The sequence below is a fragment of the Bubalus bubalis genome, chromosome 11 (genome assembly GCF_019923935.1).
Source record: "Bubalus bubalis isolate 160015118507 breed Murrah chromosome 11, NDDB_SH_1, whole genome shotgun sequence".
Classification (NCBI taxonomy): domain Eukaryota; kingdom Metazoa; phylum Chordata; class Mammalia; order Artiodactyla; family Bovidae; genus Bubalus; species Bubalus bubalis.
Window position 1 is genome coordinate 43,609,661 of NC_059167.1, and position 20,555 is coordinate 43,630,215.

The 20,555-nt window shown below is 34.7% G+C and overlaps 1 protein-coding gene across 5 annotated transcripts in view; it reads right to left on the minus strand.

The window, feature by feature from the left end:
• Positions 1-20,555, minus strand: part of TRPM7 (transient receptor potential cation channel subfamily M member 7) — a 114,070-nt gene that overhangs the window by 53,908 nt on the left and 39,607 nt on the right. For 4 of the 5 annotated variants that reach the window (XM_044925006.2, XM_006077782.4, XR_003112304.3 and 1 more), the window contains exons 12-17: positions 10,736-10,870; positions 7,478-7,531; positions 3,790-3,930; positions 3,322-3,456; positions 2,470-2,750; positions 811-1,039 (exon numbers count right to left, since the gene is read on the minus strand). In XM_044925006.2, coding sequence (XP_044780941.1) covers positions 811-1,039; positions 2,470-2,750; positions 3,322-3,456; positions 3,790-3,930; positions 7,478-7,531; positions 10,736-10,870 — 975 coding nt within the window. The remainder of the gene's footprint in view (positions 1-810; positions 1,040-2,469; positions 2,751-3,321; positions 3,457-3,789; positions 3,931-7,477; positions 7,532-10,735; positions 10,871-20,555) is intronic. The other variant, XM_006077783.4, reaches the window with a different exon arrangement.

Consider the following 20,555-nt stretch of genomic DNA (forward strand, 5'->3'; position numbering starts at 1 on the left):
TCAAGCCTTATGAAATTGCTATGTGCTTAATGTTACCCTAAATCTCTCTGCAAGTGTTCCATGTCGTAATGTGATTACTCAAGTTGTATCCTATAAACAAAAAGGCTTATTTCTAAATTTGTACGTATTATTTGCAAAATCTTAAAAGCACAAAGAAATTATAATTGTGTATCAGGGTTTCTATGGTAACTGTATATCAAGGTTAATCTTTCACCATTATTTTTAATGTATGATTAGTATTTATTATCCACTTATAATGGTCTGTGATTAAACTTCTTGCATGATCTCTGCCTTCCATATTTCTGTGCCTTATTTAAGACACAACAAAAAGGAAAGTTTAAAGCAAAATCTCTCACTATAATGAAACTGAGAGTACCAGTTAATATTTTACACAAAATTTTAACCATAAAAACCAAGCAGATCTAATATGTGTGAAGTAAAAATTAAAAGTAACAGATTATTAAGTTAGTAGATATGGGCCAGGATCTAGAATTTTAGAATCTAGGAATAATCTTTTCATAAAACACCAACTTTTTTTCATGGCTGCACAGGGCTATATAAATGCCAACACTCCCATTCCCATTTGTTGCAATCATGCATCTGGCTCAAACTGGGAAAATAATCATTATACACCACATCTGAAAAGAATTCAGAGTGAAGGGGGAAAAAGGAGGCCATTTAATGCCACTTAAAATAAAATGCCAATACAACAACTCTTACTGCCCTTACATTCTACTGTACTGGTGGGCTAATTCCTCTGTTCTTTTTATCTAATCATATACTTAATATTAAATTATTTCCAAAGTATACCTTGTACCAGGAATTTTTCCTCATATTCAGCCTTCCCATCCACATATCAGATAACAACATCTGCGTACATGTGTGAGCTACAAAAGGTCTAAGTCTTGAAGAAACTGCTAACTTAAGACAGGTAGAATTACTCCAATTTTTCAGTTCATAAGTGAGCAATTTCATAGCCATGGTTTCATCTTGTCTGAAGGATTGTTCCAGTAATTCAACTGCCAGTTGACCAAAATCACTATCAAAAGATAAAAGCCAAAACATATTCAAATTACCATATTGCAGTTTTAAACCATTATCTTTAGGGTCATTCATAACATGTTCCAATTTTTTAATATCTTCATACACACTTGGGGAATTGTGAGGCATCAGAATAGCCCTATGTTTTCAGATATCCACTACTCTATGGAAATTACAAAGTATTAAAATATGTCACATTAGGAACAAGACTGAAAATGTGACTCCAGAGCACTTTCCCCTGGTCATAGAAATAAACCTACAGACTCACAGGAAACTAAAACTGACAATGTTCAGATGATCTGTTCAAAAAGTCTCTATATATTTCAAAGAGTAGAAAAGGTTGGTACCTAATAGAGAAAAAGAATGTCAATATGGACTAACCTAGTATGAAAAATATCCTAATCTTCAATCCCTGGTGAGTTGATCATAGGATCTCTGTTTTAGCTATTTTCCTAATAACTCCTATTCTCTTCCAAAGAGAGGCCATTTGCGGGGAGGGAGGTCCTATTCTCTATTATAAAGCTTTCTATCAATACAAACTACCGTTCTAACTTAATATTCCATTACTCCCCTAGGTAAACTGTAAAACTTCCCGGAATTGTTTCAGTCTTCTACACATGTAGCTCCACCATATGCAATGCCTTTCCAGTTGAACTAGATTTATTTCCTTAGAAAATAGCTTAAGCTTCCCTTCCTTCCTTACCCTCCCACTTCAAATGGAAGTTTACCTAACCTAATTGCTATTATGTGCAACTAATTAATAAATTGACGTCTGGCATTTCTTCTTGCTGAAATATTTAACTCTTGAATTGTAAATGATATAATAACCTCTTTATTACATGCCTAGGTCTCTGAATTTTTTATTTTTTTAATTTTTATTTATTTTTTAAAATTTTATTTTATTTTTTAACTTTACAATATTGTATTAGTTTTGCCATACATTAAAATGAATCTGCCACAGGTATACATGTGTTCCCCATCCTGAACACCCCTCCTTCCTCCCTCCCCATACCATCTGTCTGGGTCATCCCAGTGCACCAGCCCCAAGCATCCAGCATCGTGCATCAAACCTGGACTGGCGACTCGTTTCATATATGATATTATACATGTTTCAATGCCATTCTCCCATATCATCCCACCCTCTCCCTCTCCCACAGAATCCAAAAAACTGTTCTATACATCAGTGTCTCTTTTGCTGTCTCGTATACAGGGTTATTGTTACCATCTTTCTAAATTCCATATATATGCGTTAGTATACTGTTGAATTTTTTAAAAAAAGACTTAAACATTTAGAAAGTGGATTTCTCCTAATTTTACCAATAAAATTATATATACACATACCCAATTAGTGCATGGCACTATAATCTCCACTTAAACCCCATCTATTTTGTATTTTTAAAATGTTTCAAATGATAAAATATAACTTACTTGGAATATTGTTTCAATTCCTCTGAAGTATCATCTACAAGGTCACTCTGCTTTGCTTCATATGCCATTGAACGATAGATCTTACAGGCAACTAATGCTTTAGCCATTGATTCTTCACCATGCTGCCATAAAAAACGGGCCATAACCTGCCTCTTCATGAGGCAAGCCCAAATTAATAGTTCATTAAGTGGATAAGGAAAGCGCTTGGTTTCTGGATCATCAATATCTACAATTTCATCTTTGGTTCTTTTCTTCTTTCCTTCTTCCACAGCTGTATCAATCTTCAAGAGGAAATAATTATAAGGCTCATTAAAATAAGGCCATATGACACTCATGTAAGAATTTTAATAAAATGTCCTTTATTTTATTTTTCATATAAATGTACAAATGAAAATAAATTTTATATATTTGATTTTTATTACAATTCAAATTCATTTTATAGAAATGTTATTCCACAAAAATGTCTTTGTAAAAGTTTTCCAAGATGAGAGAAGGGGCCTCAATATTTCCACTAACATCTGATAAAACACAGTTCTAACGAAGGAAAAGTTTGGTACCACCTTTTTCTTGCATGCTGTTAATCAAGTAAATATGGAATAAAAGAAGGCAGTTAAACACTGACCAAAATATCTAAAAATTTTGATTATCATAGCTAAATATGAAAAACTTAATAGAATTATTACCTCATATTATTTTTTGGTATATAGGAAAATGAAAAATTGAGGATATACTATATCTAAAAACAAAAGATAATTCTTACTAAAACAAGTGACTTTTTTGTTTCATAATACCAAGTAACTTAAAAAGAATAAAATCCAAAAGCCAGAACAGGTAATATTTAAACAAAAATACCTTTGGTCGGTAGGGCTGTGCTGTTTTAATGAAATGATTATGCCTCGTTTTTTCCTTTTTATCTGCTCTATTGCCAAAAGATTCCTGACTCTTTCGCAACTGAGGAGTGCTGCTGGAGGTATTTCGGCCAGACCTCTAAAAGCAAAAGTTTATTAGTTTTTACAGATTTAAATACACTGTTATGCTATAAAAATTAAAAATCTATTTTAAATACACTGTTATGCTATAAAAATTAAAAATCTATTTTTACATATACATGTATATATAAATGTGCATATACACACACCAAAAAAAAAAACAAAACCCAACATGATTTCTTTAGAATTTCAATTAGAAAATATTTCTAAGTACTCTTAGTTGAAAATCTTGTTTTTAAGACAATTCTGGCAATACTTCTACCATTCTAAGTTACTTTTTAAAAGCTCATTTTAAAGAACATCTATAGCACTTCCCCCAAATATTACATACCCGATTATTTCCACTAAGACTATTATATATTAATCGAAAACGTTTCCGAGTGTAGGTGCATCTATAGGTTCCTCCCATAAGATATTCAATAACAAGTCCTATATCAATTAGAGTGATCTTATATCCTGGAGGAAGATTCCCCTGGAAACAAAACATTAATTTTAAAAAGGCAAAATTGTATTTCTCAATGTTTCCAAGCCATGCCTAGCAACATGTCTATTATTCTCCAAAATAACAAATGTTCACTTGCTACAGAAAGCTGGAGTTGCCAGCAGCTACCTTTACAGAAAAGAGTAACTTGCTCCTGTTTCCTTTTGTAAGAACAGGGATTCTGAAGTTTGAGGTCCCAACAGTGTGGCTCAGGACAAGAGTATGACTTACAGTAGGAAGATAATTTGATCTCTCCACTGTACTAATACTTCACACAGAGGCAAAGAAAGCTCTAAGAGCCAAGTGTTCCATCTCACCATGGCACATAAGTTGTATTTTCCTGCAAAAATAATGCTATAAATGTTTTCAGTTGGGACCATTAATACTTATTACTATTTTTAAATCAAAATTATATTGGCTATATTATAGATTACACAAATTTGTATAGCCTTGACTAAAATTCAACTACCACTTACAACACTGTTCAGAGCTAAGACATCTTTTTAGGGCATCAATTTATGAATTGGAACATAAGCCATTTTTGAGTTTGGAAAGACTGTCTCAGAAAGAAGTACTGTTAAATTTCATTAAATAATCATAAAAGAGTTTAATCATCAGTTAATTTATATATATTAACCAATTCTGCCCTACTATAGTCAACATTCTTTCATCCCCCTAATTGTAATTTTATGAACTTAGTACTTTTTAAAATGCTTATACTTTTTATATTTTAGCTACACCTGTGAAGTTTCTAATTAGACATCTATGTTCTTTAGGTCACCGATTTAAAAACTAATAAAAACATATTTTCACCTTAAATACAAGATTTTTGTTTTTATTTTATCTTAAGCAATCTCAAAATATGTTTTATGACTGAAGATGTCATGTATGATAGATACTTTAGTTTGTTTTTTTAAAATCTGACAAATACCCTTATGTTGTGAATTCACTTGAACAGGAAATATTTACATTAAGAAAAACAGGGATTTCCCTGGTGGTTCAGGGTTAAGAATCTGCCTTGCAGTGCAGGGGATGCAGTTCAATCCCTCGTCAGGCTATTAAGATCCTTCACGCCACAGAGCAACTAAGTCCACGTGCCACAATTAGAGTCTATCTGCCACAGTGAAATATCCCTCACAATGCAATGAAGATGCCACATGCTACAACTAAGACCCAACACAGCCAAACAAATAAAATAAATATTTTCAATAAATTAAGGAAAATAATGTGAATTACCTAAAAAAAAGATAATCAATTTTTCAAACTATACATACGGCTCTTATAAAACTTTTTTTGAATCAGAATATACTCAGTTACTGCTTGTACTTTAGGATTTTTCACTTATGGAAGTAGAAAAATTAGGCTAATTACTACAGTCATCAATGTAAAAGTAGTTAATATAACAAATCTCATATGTGAGATTTCCAGAATTAACTATAGCTCTGCTAAACCACCTAAGTAAATCACAATGCAAATGTGTTTAAGAAATTCCTGTATTGAAAGTCTCCCCAATTACTCAGGCTTTCTAAGGGGAGAATAAAAAAGAAGCTTTAATGACTTAAACAAACAAAAATTAGTGTGAAATGTCCAGAATAGGAAAATCCATAGAGAGGGCAAGGAGATTAACCCTTATGGCAGAAAGTGAAGAGGAACTAAAAAGCCTCTTGATAAAAGTGAAAGAGGAGAGTGAAAAAGTTGGCTTAAAGCTCAACATTCAGAAAACTAAGATCATGGCATCTGGTCCCATCACTTCATGGGAAATACATGGGGAAACAGTGCAAACAGTGTCAGACTTTATTTTTGGGGGCTCCAAAATCACTGTAGATGGTGACTGCAGCCATGAAATTAAAAGACGCTTACTCCTTGGAAGGAAAGTTATGACCAACCTAGATAGCATATTCAAAAGCAGAGACATTACTCTGCCAACAAAGGTCCATCTAGTCAAAGCTATGGTTTTTCCAGTGGTCATGTATGGATATGAAAGTTGGACTGTGAAGAAAGCTGAGCGCCAAAGAATTGATGCTTCTGAACTGTGGTACTGGAGAAGACTCTTGAGAGTCCAACCAGTCCATTCTAAAGGAGATCAGCCCTGGGTGTTCTTTGGAAGGACTGATGCTGAAGCTGAAACTCCAATACTTTGGCCACCTCATGCAAAGAGCTGACTCATTGGAAAAGACTCTGATGCTGGGAGGGATTGGGGGCAGGAGGAGAGGCGGACGACAGAGGATGAGATGGCTGGATGGCGTCACTGACTCGATGGACATGAGTTTGAGTGAACTCTGGGAGTTGGTAATGGACAGGGAGGCGTGGCATGCTGCAATTTATGGGGTCGCAAAGAGTCGGACACAACTGAACTGAACTGAACTGAGGGTGAAGTCAGAAGTAAGGAGTAAAAAAGGAACAGGAATGAAGAGAGACTGCTAATAGATATGAAGTTACTTTAGGGGACTACTGCAAATACTCTAAAACTGTGGTAAAGGTAGCCACTATCCTGAATACAGAAACGTCACTGAACTATGTACTTTAAGTGGATGAATTTTATGGTATGTGAAACACATTTCAATAAAACTAAAAAGATAAGCATGTGGGGAAAAATGAATTAAAGTAAGACATTTTAAGTGAAGTTAAAAGTTCTTTCTATGAAATGTCAGTTTTATTAGATATGCTATACAACACAGAAAATGACACTTCTATCCAGTTTTCAAGCATTTAACAGCACACTCACACTTACTAGCAAGTAAAAAGTAAAGAATTTTGGAAAGTAAGCATTTTCATGCAGAAGCTTTAAAAATAATTCAATTAACTAAATACAAGTACTTTTTCATCAAGTAAAATAAAACTGTTGGACATCAATAGTTTACATTGTTATAAATTTTAAAAATAAATGTTTAAAACTATTAACTCACAGAGAATCCAGTAGAAGAGAAGAGAAACATCAGTGTATCAAATTTAGTCACCACAGAATGGCTTTAGATCATATGACAGCTTTACATATGCAATTACTACCAATACTGAATATAAAAGGGGGAGAGGGGGAAAGGAGGAGAGATGGCGGCAACAGGCGGGGGTGGGGTGGAATTGGGGGATGGACGATGATAGACATAGGGAGAAAGAGAGCATTTTCAGCCTTTTTATTGGCAAATGTGCCACTGAAGATCATCAATCAGTGTTTCTCTCAATGTCTTTTATTCAATGTCCTTTAAATGTCCAGGGAACAAATTTCTTCTGAACACAGAGAAAGAAGATCCATCCTATCAATGATCATCCTTTATGGACAAATGAGCATCATGAAGTTCATCATACTCTATCCTGGATTACCAGAAGCTCAGGTCTTAATTTCATACACTTTATTTTTCTTGATTTCTAATATATTATGTTCTCTACACCTATATTATCACAAATTTATCTCATTTTATTTTGATCTTAAAAAAAAGTGATCTTATTGCTGATTTTAAGATGTATAGAAATGTTTTTAGAAACACATGAAGTATAAATGATTTTAAAACAACACTTTTCAGAAACAAAAATAATCTCTTACCTGCTTGACATCTCGAACAAGATGAAATAGCATTGGATTAGTTGGGCCTTGTTTCTTTAAAGAGAAAAAAATTAGAGCAAACTATTATTTTTCTTCTAAAATAACTTTTTTGTTACTTATAGGACTTTTGTTCTTACACAAATTACACTGTTTCTGAGTTACAGAAAATCTGTTCATAAAATGGAACAAAGAAAAAGATATACCCATTTCACAATGTCATATTTACCTTAAACAGGATGTATAGTTTCTTATGTTCTTACATTTATTTATGCAAAAACACAAAAGCTTTTGTTTTCTAACAGTCATGCAAACACTGCAAGCTTCACAATTATATGTTAAATTTAATTTATATTTTACTGATAGTAGAAGCACACATTCTCTTTCCTCTTGTTAAAATATCCATCTCTGTTTCTGTTATTAATCAAGTTTCAGCAATATATTAAATATTTTGGGTAAGAAACCTTTAGCATTTCTATATGCTGTCTTTTCCCTATTATCTTAATTCTATGTAAATGAAATATTACAGTAGACTAAACAAGTTTCGTTTTTACGTAATCTCATTTTGAGGGTATCCTATATTTTGAAAAAATACCCACTATTATCTCTCTCATCAAGACTGAGATAAAAGAGTCAAAAATATATATTCTTCTAAACTTTTTAGAAATGCCCTCATCTATATAAAATTTACTGCAATTAATTCCATGCAGCATAAATCAAGAGACTTTCTGTCAGTATTTTAAATCTGATGTTTAAAAGAAATATCAAATGAAAATTTCCTCCCACCAAAATTTTCAAACAAAAATTTTCTCTGTGTTATAGTTAATTTTTTATGAGGTATTATTAGTAATCAATTCAATCTACTTTTCCATTTTTATATAATAGGATACCTGATACCAAAAAGTTTGAGAACCACTGCTTTATCATGGTACATATAATCCCTTAAACTTTAAATAATTTTATCAATAATTGATGCTGAAAGTTAACTATTATCTTAATAATTTTGAGTTATACTATTAAAACATTACTTGCCTTGCTAATGGGATCATTTTTTATTTTTACTGTTTTATACTTGCTTTACATTTCAGGAATAAACCTTACTTCAGCACAATGAATAATCCGTTTAATATTATATCTGTTCGCTAGAGACAGTAGAATGCCAACAAAGTTCAATTTGACTGTGTTAGACACTATTAAAGGAAAAAAAATGGGGGGAAAAAGATATAATCCCTACTCAAAGGAAATTTACGGTCCACTGTAGTAAATAAAATTGTACTTAACAAACTATGACATTGGGGTTTACTGTACCAATGCCTTGGCATGTGAAATAAGTTTAAACAAAGAATAAAATCCAGTAACTGGGTAAGTAGTTTGGAAGAAAAATGCAGACCAGCACTGTGTAAATAGCAAATGCTTTCTAAAAAAGCTTATATTTAAGGGAAATAGTAGGTAGATGATATAGCTGAAACAGCCATTCTATAGGAAGATGTGAGTTAGGAATTGAAAGGCTGAGAGACAGAAATAGCTGAGGCAAAATTTCAAAAGCCAGAGAGCTTTGAAAATTAGTCTAAAGGCCTGAGTATTATTGTATACATATCAAGGAGCCATCAAAAAATTTTAAACTGGGAAAGCTATGATAAAATATGTGACTATAAGAATATATGGGTTACTCTTACACTGTTGGTGGGAATGCAAACTAGTACAGCCACTATGGAGAACAGTGTGGAGATTCCTTAAAAAACTGGAAATAGACATGCCTTATGATCCAGCAATCCCACTGCTGGGCATACACACTGAGAAAACCAGAAGGGAAAGAGACACGAGTACCCCAATGTTCATCGCAGCACTGTTTATAATAGCCAGGACATGGAAGCAACCTAGATGCCCATCAGCAGATGAATGGATAAGAAAGCTGTGGTACATATACACAATGGAGTATTATTCAGCCATTAAAAAGAATACATTTGAAGCAGTTCTAATGAGGTGGATGAAACTGGAGCCTATTATACAGAGTGAAGTAAGCCAGAAAGAAAAACACCAATACAGTATACTAACGCAATATATATGGAATTTAGAAAGATGGTAACAATAACCCTGTGTACGAGACAGCAAAAGAGACACTGATGTATAGAACAATCTTATGGACTCTGTGGGAGAGGGAGAGGGTGGGAAGATTTGGGAGAATGGCATTGAAACATGTAAAATATCATGTATGAAACGAGTTGCCAGTCCAGGTTCGATGCACGATACTGGATGCTTGGGGCTGGTGCACTGGGACGACCCAGAGGGATGGAATGGGGAGGGAGGAGGGAGGAGGGTTCAGGATGGGGAACACATGTAAACCTGTGGCGGATTCATTTTGATATTTGGCAAATCTAATACAGTTATGTAAAGTTTAAAAATAAAATAAAATTTAAAAAAAAAAAAAAAATCCTTATCCTGAAAAAAAAAAAAAAAAAAAGAATATATGGGTTAAAGATTTGAAGATAGACAAGGAGATTAGATTATTGAAGTAGTAAAGGCAAAAAATGATTGAATAGTACAAAGACATTAAGAATGCAAAGGTAGAGATAAAGAGGTAGAAAATGATGAATAAAGGGAAACAGCTTAGCAGAGAAGTCAAAGTTAGACAGCTAGGATTAGGTCATAGTACTCCTCAAGGTATAGTGCTATTGGTAACGAAAATTTGTAAGAGTAGTAGTTATTTACCTCTGAATGTTAGTGACATGAAATTTCAAACATAATGAGAAAAGCTTTGTAAAGGGAATAATTAGTTTTCAGGAGCTCTTTAAAAGAAAAAAATGGAAAACAGTATGTAAGCTAACAGTAGATACCACAAGGTCAAAATCATAAATAGAAACAACAAAAAGGAGACATGAAAAAAGCAATGTGTAATTTCTCCATTCGTTAAAGGAAAACAAATTTGGTGTAACAAATGACCACCAAGAAATAGAAGAAATACAATGGCTCTATGACTAAGAAGCTGATCTTACAAGTTTTAAAAGGGGGGGTGAGGTGAAAAAAGTGTTGTTAACACTACATCTCTTTCCTATGTAGCTATGGTAACAGAGGAGGTCTCCAGAAACAGGGAAAGGGTCTCAGACTGTCATAAACAATCTATACAAAGACTGGATATAATTTTTTCAGGTAATCTAGCAAAATATTAAAGGTTTTACCAATAGGAATGAATATATTCAAGTAAAATGACACTTTTCAAAGACGATAAAACTTAGTCCACAAAGAAATTTAACATATACTTACAGTGTTGTAAAGTTCTTCCAGTCTAGGAATGGTAAGGAATTTATGCATGCTTACTCCATTTTCAATAAGAAGTTTTACAAATGCAACTCTATCCATTACAAGAGCATCAAGCATAGCTTGTTCCAAGGATCCAACCTAAAACAGCATCAAAATTAATAAATATGTTTCACACATTCTGATTATACAAACAGTTCTAAGTGCACGTCCTTAGGATTTACACATATTTATTCCTGAACAGACTTAAAATTTAAAAGATGCAAAATCTAGAAGGCTAGGACTTAAACTATATAGCGAATAGATAAACAGACCTATCTAGAGTAGTATTCCCAAAAGAACATTCTGCAGATCAAGGGTTACAAGGGGGTGGAGGTATAAGAAAAAATCCATCATCAAGTAAATTTGGGGGAAAATACCTTAGAGCAATGATTTTTAGTGTTTAGGAAAGGTTTTTTTAGAGGAATCATTTTAATAGTTAGGGGCCACAACTACATTTAGTGGACAGGGTCAAAAGACAACAGAAATCATGCAGCATGCCAGATAATTTCACTTATACCACTTTTTATTATCCTGTTAGACTCTAACAAATGAAAATCCAATAATTTTGCTTTACATATAAACACAAAGAATTGTCACAGACTTTCTAAAAATACAACTACTGAATAAGTCAGACAAGATTATATTTAGTTTTCTTTAGAATTTTAAAAGAAACCATTCACCATTAGAGAAAAGTCACATCTCTAACAGCAACATAACATGCAGCACTGTAGTTTAATAGAACACATGTATCAGTATTTGTGGCACTCCCCTGATGGCTCAGATGGTAGAGAATCTGCCTGCAATGCAGGATATCCAAGTTTGATCCCTGAGTCTGGAGACGAGAATGGCTACCCACTCCAGTATTCTTGCCTGGAGAATTCCATGGACAGAGGAGCCTGGTGGGCTAAGGTCCATGGGGTTGCAAACAATCAGATATGTCTGAGTGACTAACAACTTTTCAACACTTGTAATTGTTTACAGACTCTTTTAGAGACTTTAACAGACTCTAAATCAAATACCCTAAAATTAATAGAGACGCAAATAGAGAAATTTCACCAAGAATCTAAAATCCATTAAAAACAATATTAGTATATTTAATACTATTGTTATATTAACATCTTAATAATATCCCATTGCTTTTGCATATTTTAAAATATTTTGGTATCATATAATAAAAAAAACTCTGATGAAAATCAATAGCAAATCATCAGCTTTTTTCACCTGTTGTTTTTTAATCTTATTCCAATTCTATCTTCAGAAATTTACTATATGAGGGAGAAGGTGGGAGGGAGGCTTTAGAGGGAGGGAGTATATGTATATTTGTAGCTGATTCACACTACTATAGAACAGAAATCAACAACATTGTAAAGCAATTATCCTCCAATTAAAAATAAATTTTAAGAAAAGTTTACAACTATATAACCTTTTTACAGCAGTTTCTAGTACTATTTCTTCATCAGTCCATCATCAATTTCTATTATTTCGCAAAGGGTATGGTCTCCAAAATCTTTTTAAGTATACAGACTAAGTATTAATGCATGCCTAACACATGATGGATGGATGGAAGATATTTTCTGTGATTTTTTTCACTATTCAGTTCTACCTCGTAAGAAGGAATATATTTTGACATTGCACTTAAAAACAAGGCACAACTTATAAGAATGTAACACTTATTTTCTTAAATATTAGCAGTCTGTAACTTATCATAGCATGTTATTCCTATTTTAGTTTAAGACTACATCCTACTTTCTCTTATCACATACAAATCTGATTTGCTATTAACTTATTCTAACATTAACAACATTTGCTCTATTGAAATATGTTTCTACTATAAATCATTTTCATTTCCCTATCTTCAATATAATTAGGGCATTATAGTATTTTTCAAAACAATTTGTGTAGTAGGTATTTACCGAATTTCTTTTCCACATAATAAAAAAAGGTATAACAAAGTTTTTGTTGTAAAAAAGAAGTATTCTAGCCAACTGGGTTTATAATCATTGACCTAGAACAGTAACAAAGCCTACCAAATTTTTCACACCTGAGGAAAAAAGGCTTAGTTAAAAAAAAAGTCTGTTTGTAAAACAGAATTTGTTTACATACTCAATGCGTACTGATCTCCTAACAAAAACAAAAGTAAAAAATGTAAAACAACTGTCCTGCAGACTAGGTTCAGGGTGAAGAAGCATAAAATCAGGCTTCCCAGGTGGTTCAGTGGTATTGCAGCAGATAAGGGAGACATGGGTTTGATCCCTAAGTCTGGAAGATCCTTTGGAGAAGAATTACATCTGTATTCAAAGAATTCACACCTGTATTCTTGCCTGGGAAATTCCATGGATAAAGGAACCTGGAGGGTTATAAGTCCATGAGGTTACAAAGAATCAGACATGACTTAGTGATTAAGCACACAGCACAAGCATAAAATCAAATAGATAATACTATGTAGAACAAATCTGAGATAAAACAAAGACTCCTGAGAGTCCCTTGGACTGCAAGGAGATCCAACCAGTCCATCCTAAAGGAGATCAGTCCTGGGTGTTCATTGGAAGGACGGATGTTAAAGCTGAAACTCCAATGCGAAGAGCTGACTCATTTGAAAAGACCCAGATGCTGGGAAAGATTGAGGGCAGGAGGAGAAGGAGACAACAGAGTATGAGATGGCTGGATGGCATCACCGACTCAATGGACATGAGTTTGAGTCAAGTCCAGGACTTGGTGATGGACAGGGAGGCCTGCCGTGCTGAGATTCATGGGGTTGCAAAGAGTTGGACATGACTGAGCAACTGAACTGAACAGGTGTGAAGTGATAGTTCACTGTAGTTCCCTAATGATTAATAATGCTGAGCATCTTTTCATGAACATATTGGCTATTTGCATGCCTTCTTTGGAAAAATATCTATTCAGATTTTCTGTCCATTTTTCAGTTGGGTTTTTTGGTTTTGTTTGATTTTTATCTTTTGTTTGTTTTTGCTTTCCCTTATGTATTATGGATATTAGTCACTTATCAGATTTATGATTTGTAAATATGTTCTTCCAGTGAGTAGGCTGCCTTTTCATTTTGTTGATGGCTTCTTTTGTTGTGCAGAAGATTTTTAGTTTGAGGTAGTCTTACCTGTTTGCACTTTTAGGTTGTGTTTTTGGTGTGATTAAAAAAATCATCACTAAAATCTATGTCAAGGAGCTTACCACCTATGTATTCTTCTACAAGTTTTATGTTTAAGTCTTTGATCCATTTTGAATTGATTTTTGTGTGGGGTATAAGAGAGTGGTCAAGTTTCAGTCTTTTCATGCAACAGTCTAGTTTTTCTAACACAAATAATTGAAAAAAACACTGTCCTTTCCCCTTTGTATAGTCTTGACTACTATCATAAATTAATTGACATAATATGTGCATAAGTTTATATCCGGGCTCTCTATTCTGCTCCATTGATCTATGTATCTATTTTTATGCCACCATCATGTTTAAATTACTACAGCTTTGTGAAAAGTTTGAAGTCAGGCAGCATAATGCCTTCAGTTTTATTCTTCTTTCTCAAGACTCTTTCAGCTACTTAGGATCCTCAGGGGTTCTATACAAATTTTAGAATTGCTTCTTCTATTTCTGTGAAGCCACCGGAACTTCGATAGGGACTGCACAGAATCTACAGATTGCTTTAAGTACTGCAGACATTTTAGCAATATTGATTTCTATCAATTAGCATGAAATATCTTTCCATTTCTGTATACATTCTTCAATTTCTTTCATCAACATATTATAGTTTTTGGCACATATATCTTTCACTTCCTTGGCTGAATTCATTTCTAGGTAATTTATTCTATTTGATGCAACTGTGAATGAGATTTTCACACAATCAGTTCAGTCAGTTCAGTCGCTCAGTCATGTCTGACTCTTTGTGACCCCATGGACTGCAGCATGCCAACTTACCTGTCCATCACCAACTCCCAGAGCTTACTCAAACTCATGTCCATTTGAGTCAGTGATGCCATCCAACCATCTCATCCTGTCATCCCCTTCTCCTCCCATCTTCAATCTTTCCCAGCATCAGGGTCTTTTCCAGTGAGTCAGTTCTTCATATCAGGTGGCCAAAGTATTGGAGTTTCAGCTTCAACATCAGTCCTTCCAATGAACACCCAGGACTGATCTCCTTTAGAATGGACTGGTTGGATCTCCTTGCAGTCCAAGGGACTCTCACGAGTCTTCTCCAACACCACAGCTCAAAAGCATCAATTCTTCGGCACTCAGCTTTCTTTATAGTCCAACTCTCACATCCATACATGACTAATGGAAAAACCATAGCTTTGACTAGACAGACCTTTGTTGGCAAAGTAATGTCTCTGCTTTTAATGCTGTTTAGGTTGGTCATAACTTTTTTTCCAAGGAGCAAGCGTCTTTTAATTTCATGGCTATAGCCACCATCTGCAGTGATTTTGGAGCCCCCAAAAATAAAGTCTCTCCCTGTTTTCATTATTTCACTAGCTATTTGTCGTGAAGTGATGGGACAGGATGCCATGATCTTAGTTTTCTGAATGTTGAGTTTTAAGCCAACTTTTTCAGTCTCCTCTTTCACTTTCATCAAGAGGATCATTAGTTCCTCTTTGCTTTCTGCCGTTAAGTGTGGTGTCACCTGCATATCTGAGGTTACTGGTTATTTCTCCTGGCAATCTTGATTCCAGCTTGTGCTTCATCCAGTCCAGCATTTCACACAATAGATTTATGCATATTGATTCTGTATCCTGCAACTTTGCTGAACACACTAGTTCTAACAGTTTTTTGGTGAAGTCTTTAGGGTTTTTTACATACGGTATCACGTCATCAGCAAAGAGTGACAATTTTACTTCTTTTCCAACGTATATGCCTTTTATTACTTTTTCTTGCCTAACTGCTATAGTGAGGGCTTCCAACACTATGTGCAATAAAAGCAGCAAGGGTGTTTTATTCCTTATCTTAGAGGAAAAGCTTTCAACTTTTCATCATCAAGTATGACATTAGCTGTAGGTTTGTCATATGTGTCTTTATTATATTGAAGGATATTCTCTCTATACCTGCTCTGTTGAGTCTTTATCATAAACAGATATAGAATTATGTGAAATACTTTTTCTGCATCTATTGAATTGACTACACAATTTTTATCATTCACTTTCTTTTTTAATAATTTTATTTATTTTTGGCTGTGCTGGGTCATCACTGTTGCATGGGCTTTTCTTTAGTTGTGGCGAGTGAGGGCTACTCTCTAGTTGTAGTTTGTAGGCTTCTCATTGTGGTGACTTCTCTTGCTGAAGAGCACAGGCTCTAGGGAACATGGGGCTTCAGTAGTTGTGGCCAATGGGCTCAGCAGTTATGCTTCCGAGCTTGAGGGTACAAACTCAATAGTCATGATGCATGTGTTTAGTTGGTCTAGAGCATGTGGGATCTTCCCAGATCACATATCAAGCCTGTGTCTCTTGCATTGGCAGGTGGATTCTTTACCACTGAGCCACCAGGGAAGCCCTTATCACTCATTTTTTGTGATGTATCACGCTGACTGATTTGCAGATCTCCAGAATAAATCCCACCTGATTATGGTATATTGTTGAATTCACTTTTCTAAGATCTTCTCTCAAAAGCTGTTGTCTGAGCAACTGGGTTCCATCTGTCTGAATCTGGATGCTAAAACACTCCCCTTAGGGACACTAAAAGGTACTGGCACATTCTCAACTACTGGGAGCTAGTAAAAATATAATATGCTGCTTGAAGAAGCAGAAAGGTTTGAGAGAGAACAAAAAGCTGGGGCAAAATTGACTGACAAGGTTCATCCCCTACACAAGACTACCTCTTCAACACTAGAAGAGCTGGGGTATTTCCCTGGCAGTCCAGTGATTAAGATGCCATGCTTCCAGTGGTGTGGGTTTGCTTCCTGGGTAAGGAACTAAGATTCTGCACACACCACATGACTAAAAAAACCCCACACAATTGGAAGAGTTGGTTATTTCATCTACTGTATAGAAACCAGTACAGAGTCAAGTAAAATAGAGAAATATGTTCCAAATGAAAGAGTAAGAAAAAACAATGAAATGGAGGTAAGTAATTTACCTGAGAAAGAGTTCAAAGTAATTATTATAAAGATGCTTACCAAACTGTAGAGAAGAATGAACACAGCAAGAACTTCAATGAAGAGATGGAAAATCTAGGACTGTATCAACCAGAAGTCACAGAACTGAAGAATAAAAGACTAAACGAAAAATACACTAACAGGGTTCAACAGCAGACTAGATGAAGCAGAAGAAAGGATCAGTCAACTTGAAGATAAAGCAGTAGAATTCACCCAATCAGAGTAGCAAAAAGAATTTTTCAAAAAGTTAAGTTAGCTTAAGAAACTTTACGAGACAATATCAAATGGACTAACACATTTTAGGTTTCCCAGAAAAAGAGTGAGACAAAAGGGTAGAAATCATATTTGAAGAAATAATGACTGAAATGTCTCTAATCTCAGGAAGAAAACAGATATCCAGATACAGGAAGTTCAGAGAGTTCCAAATAAGGTGAACTGCAAGGAGATCCAACCAGTCCATCCTAAAGGAGATCAGTCCTGGGTGTTCATTGGAGGGACTGATGTTGAAGCTGAAACTCCAATACTTTGGCCACCTGATGCGAAGAGCTGACTTATTTGAAAAGACCCTGATGCTGGGAAAGATTGAGGGCAGGAGGAGAAGGGGACGACAGAGAATGAGATGGTTGGATGGCATCACCGACTCAATGGACATGGGTTTGAGTGGACTCCAGGAGTTGGTGATGAAAAGGGAGGCCTGGTGTGCTGTGGTTCATGGGGTTGCAAAGAGTCAGACACGACCGAGTGACTGAACTGAAACTAATAGAGACCTTCACAGAGATACATAACTGAAAATGCCAAAAGTTAAAGACAAGGAGAGGATATTATAAGCAGTAAGAGAAAAACAACTTGTAACACACAAGGGAACCTCCATAAGACTATCAGAAGATTTTTCAGCAGAAACTCTGCAGGCTAGATGGGAGTAGCATGATATATTCAAAGAACTGAAAGAAAAAACTTCCAATGAAGAATACTCTAAACTTGGCAAAAATTCTTAATCTGAATTGAAGGAGAGAGAGACTTTTCCAAACTAGCAAAAAATAAAGGGGTCTATCACCACTAAACCAGCCTTTCAAGAAATGTTAAAGGAGCTTCTTTTAAGCTGAAAAGAAAAGGTGGTACTTAGTAATAAGAAAACATATGAAAGAGTAAATCTCAATGGAAAGGTAAACATACAGTAAAAGTAGTAAATTAATCACTTATGAAGTTAGAATAAAGGTTAAAAGACAAAAGTAGTAAAAACAGCCATGATTACAGTAATTAGTTAAGAGAAACTCACAGTAAAAAGACGTAAAATTGACATCAAAAACAAAACAGGAAGGGTAATATGAAAATGTTAAGATTTAGAATGGGATCAAAGAAGTGGTTATTAACATAAAACAGACTGTTAAGAGATATAAGTTATTATCTCATGGTAACCACAAAGCAAAAAGCTACAGTAAATATGCAAAAGATAAACAGAAAGGAATATAAACATATCATTAAAGAAAGTCATCAAACTATAAAAGGAGAGCAAGGGGAAAAAAAAGAAAAGAACAGAGAGGAATTACAAAAACAGCCAGAAATCAGTTAACTAAATGTCAGTAAGTACATACTTATAATAATTATTTTAAATGTGCTGCTGCTGCTGCTGCTAAGTCGCTTCAGTCGTGTCCGACTCTGTGCGACCCCAGAGACAGCAGCCCACCAGGTTCCCCTGTCCCTGGGATTCTCCAGGCAAGAACACTGGAGTGGGTTGCCATTTCCTTCTCCAATGCATGAAAGTGAAAAGTGAAAGTGAAGTCGCTCAGTTGTGTCCGACTCCTAGTGACCCCATGGACTGCAGCCTACCAGGCTCCTCCGTCCATGGGATTTTCCAGGCAAGAGTACTGGAGTGGAGTATGGACTAAATTCAATAATTCAAAGACAAAGAGTAGCTAAATGAATAAAAATGTAAGAACCTATCTACATGCTGTCTATAACAGACTCACTTTAGATGTAAAGACACGCAAACAGACTGAAAGTAAAGAAAAGGATATTCCATGCAAATGGAAACCAAACAAAAGCTTACCTATATCAGATAGAGGAGAGTTTAATAAAAAACTGTCATAAGAAACAAAGATGGATGGTACATAATGTTAAAGTGGTCAATTCAACAAGAAGATACAACATTTGTAAATATTTTTGTACCTAACATGGGAGCACCTAAATGCATAAAGCAAACAGTAATAGACTTAAAGGAAGAAACAGACAGCAATTCAAAATTATAGCCACTTACATATATGAATAGATCATTCAGATAGAAAATCAGTATGAAATCATAAGCCTTAAATGACAAAATAGACCCTAGGATTTAATACAGATATACAGAAAGTTCCTTCCTAAAAGCAACAAATACACATTCTTCTACAGTGTACACAGAAAATTTTATAGGACAATGTTAAGCCACAAAACATGTCTTAATAAGTTTAAGAAAACTGAAATCATATCAAGCATCTTTTCTGGCCACAGTGATATGAAACTAGAAATTAATCATACAAAGAAAACTGGAAAATTTAAAAATGTGTAAAGATCAAACAACATGCTACTCAACAACAAATGGGTCAAAGAAGAAATCAAAATAGAAATAAAAAAATATCTTGAGACAAACAAAAATGAAAATATGACATACCAAAAATTTATGGTATACAGCAAAAGCAGTTCTAAAACGGAAGTTCACAGAAGAACAAAAAATGTCTCAAGTAACATAACTTTATACTTCAAGAGACCAGAACAGAAAAGAATTAATGATACTCAAAGTCAGCAGATGGAAGAAAGTAACAAAGATTAGACAGATATAAATCAAACAGATTGAAAAGACAACTATAATGAAACTAGAGCTAGTTCTTCGAAAAGATAAAACTGAAAGCCCAAACATTTGGAACTTAAAAGCTTTTGTAGAGCAAAGGAAACCATAAACAAAACAAAAAGACAACCCTTAGAATGGAGGAAAATACCTGCAAACAAAGCAACTGTGCATGCATGCTCCATTGTCTCTGACTCTGTGACCCTACAGACTGCCAAGCTCCTCTGTCTGGGGTTGCCATTTTCTCCTTCAGGAGATCTTCTCAACCCAGGGATTGAACCTGCATCTCCTGCATTGGCAGGAAGATTTTTTACCACTGTGTCACCTGAAAAGCCAATTATTAGGGAAATGAGCATCAAAACTACAATGAAGTATCCCCTCAACCAGTCAGAATGGCCATCATCAAGAAATCTGCCAACAACAAATGCTGGAGACAGTATGAAGAAAAGGGAACCCTCTTGCACTATTGGTGGTAATGTAAACTGATACAGCCATGATGGAGAATAGCATGGAGGTTCCTTAAAAAACTGAAAACAGAACTACCATATGACTCAGCAATACCACTACTGGACATATACTTAGAGAAAAATAATAATTCAAATAGACATTTGTACCCCAATGTTCATTGCAGCATTGTATGAAACAGCCAAGACATTATATGAAACAGCCAAGACATGGATAAAGAAGATGTGCTACATATATATGGTGAAATATTACTCAGCCATAAAATGGGATGAAATTGAGTCATCTGTAGTAATGTGAATCAACCTAGAGTCTGTCATACAGAGTGAAGTCAGTCAGAAAAACAAATGCTGTATATTAACGTATATATGAGGAATCTAGAAAACTGGTACAGATGAACCTATTTGCAGGG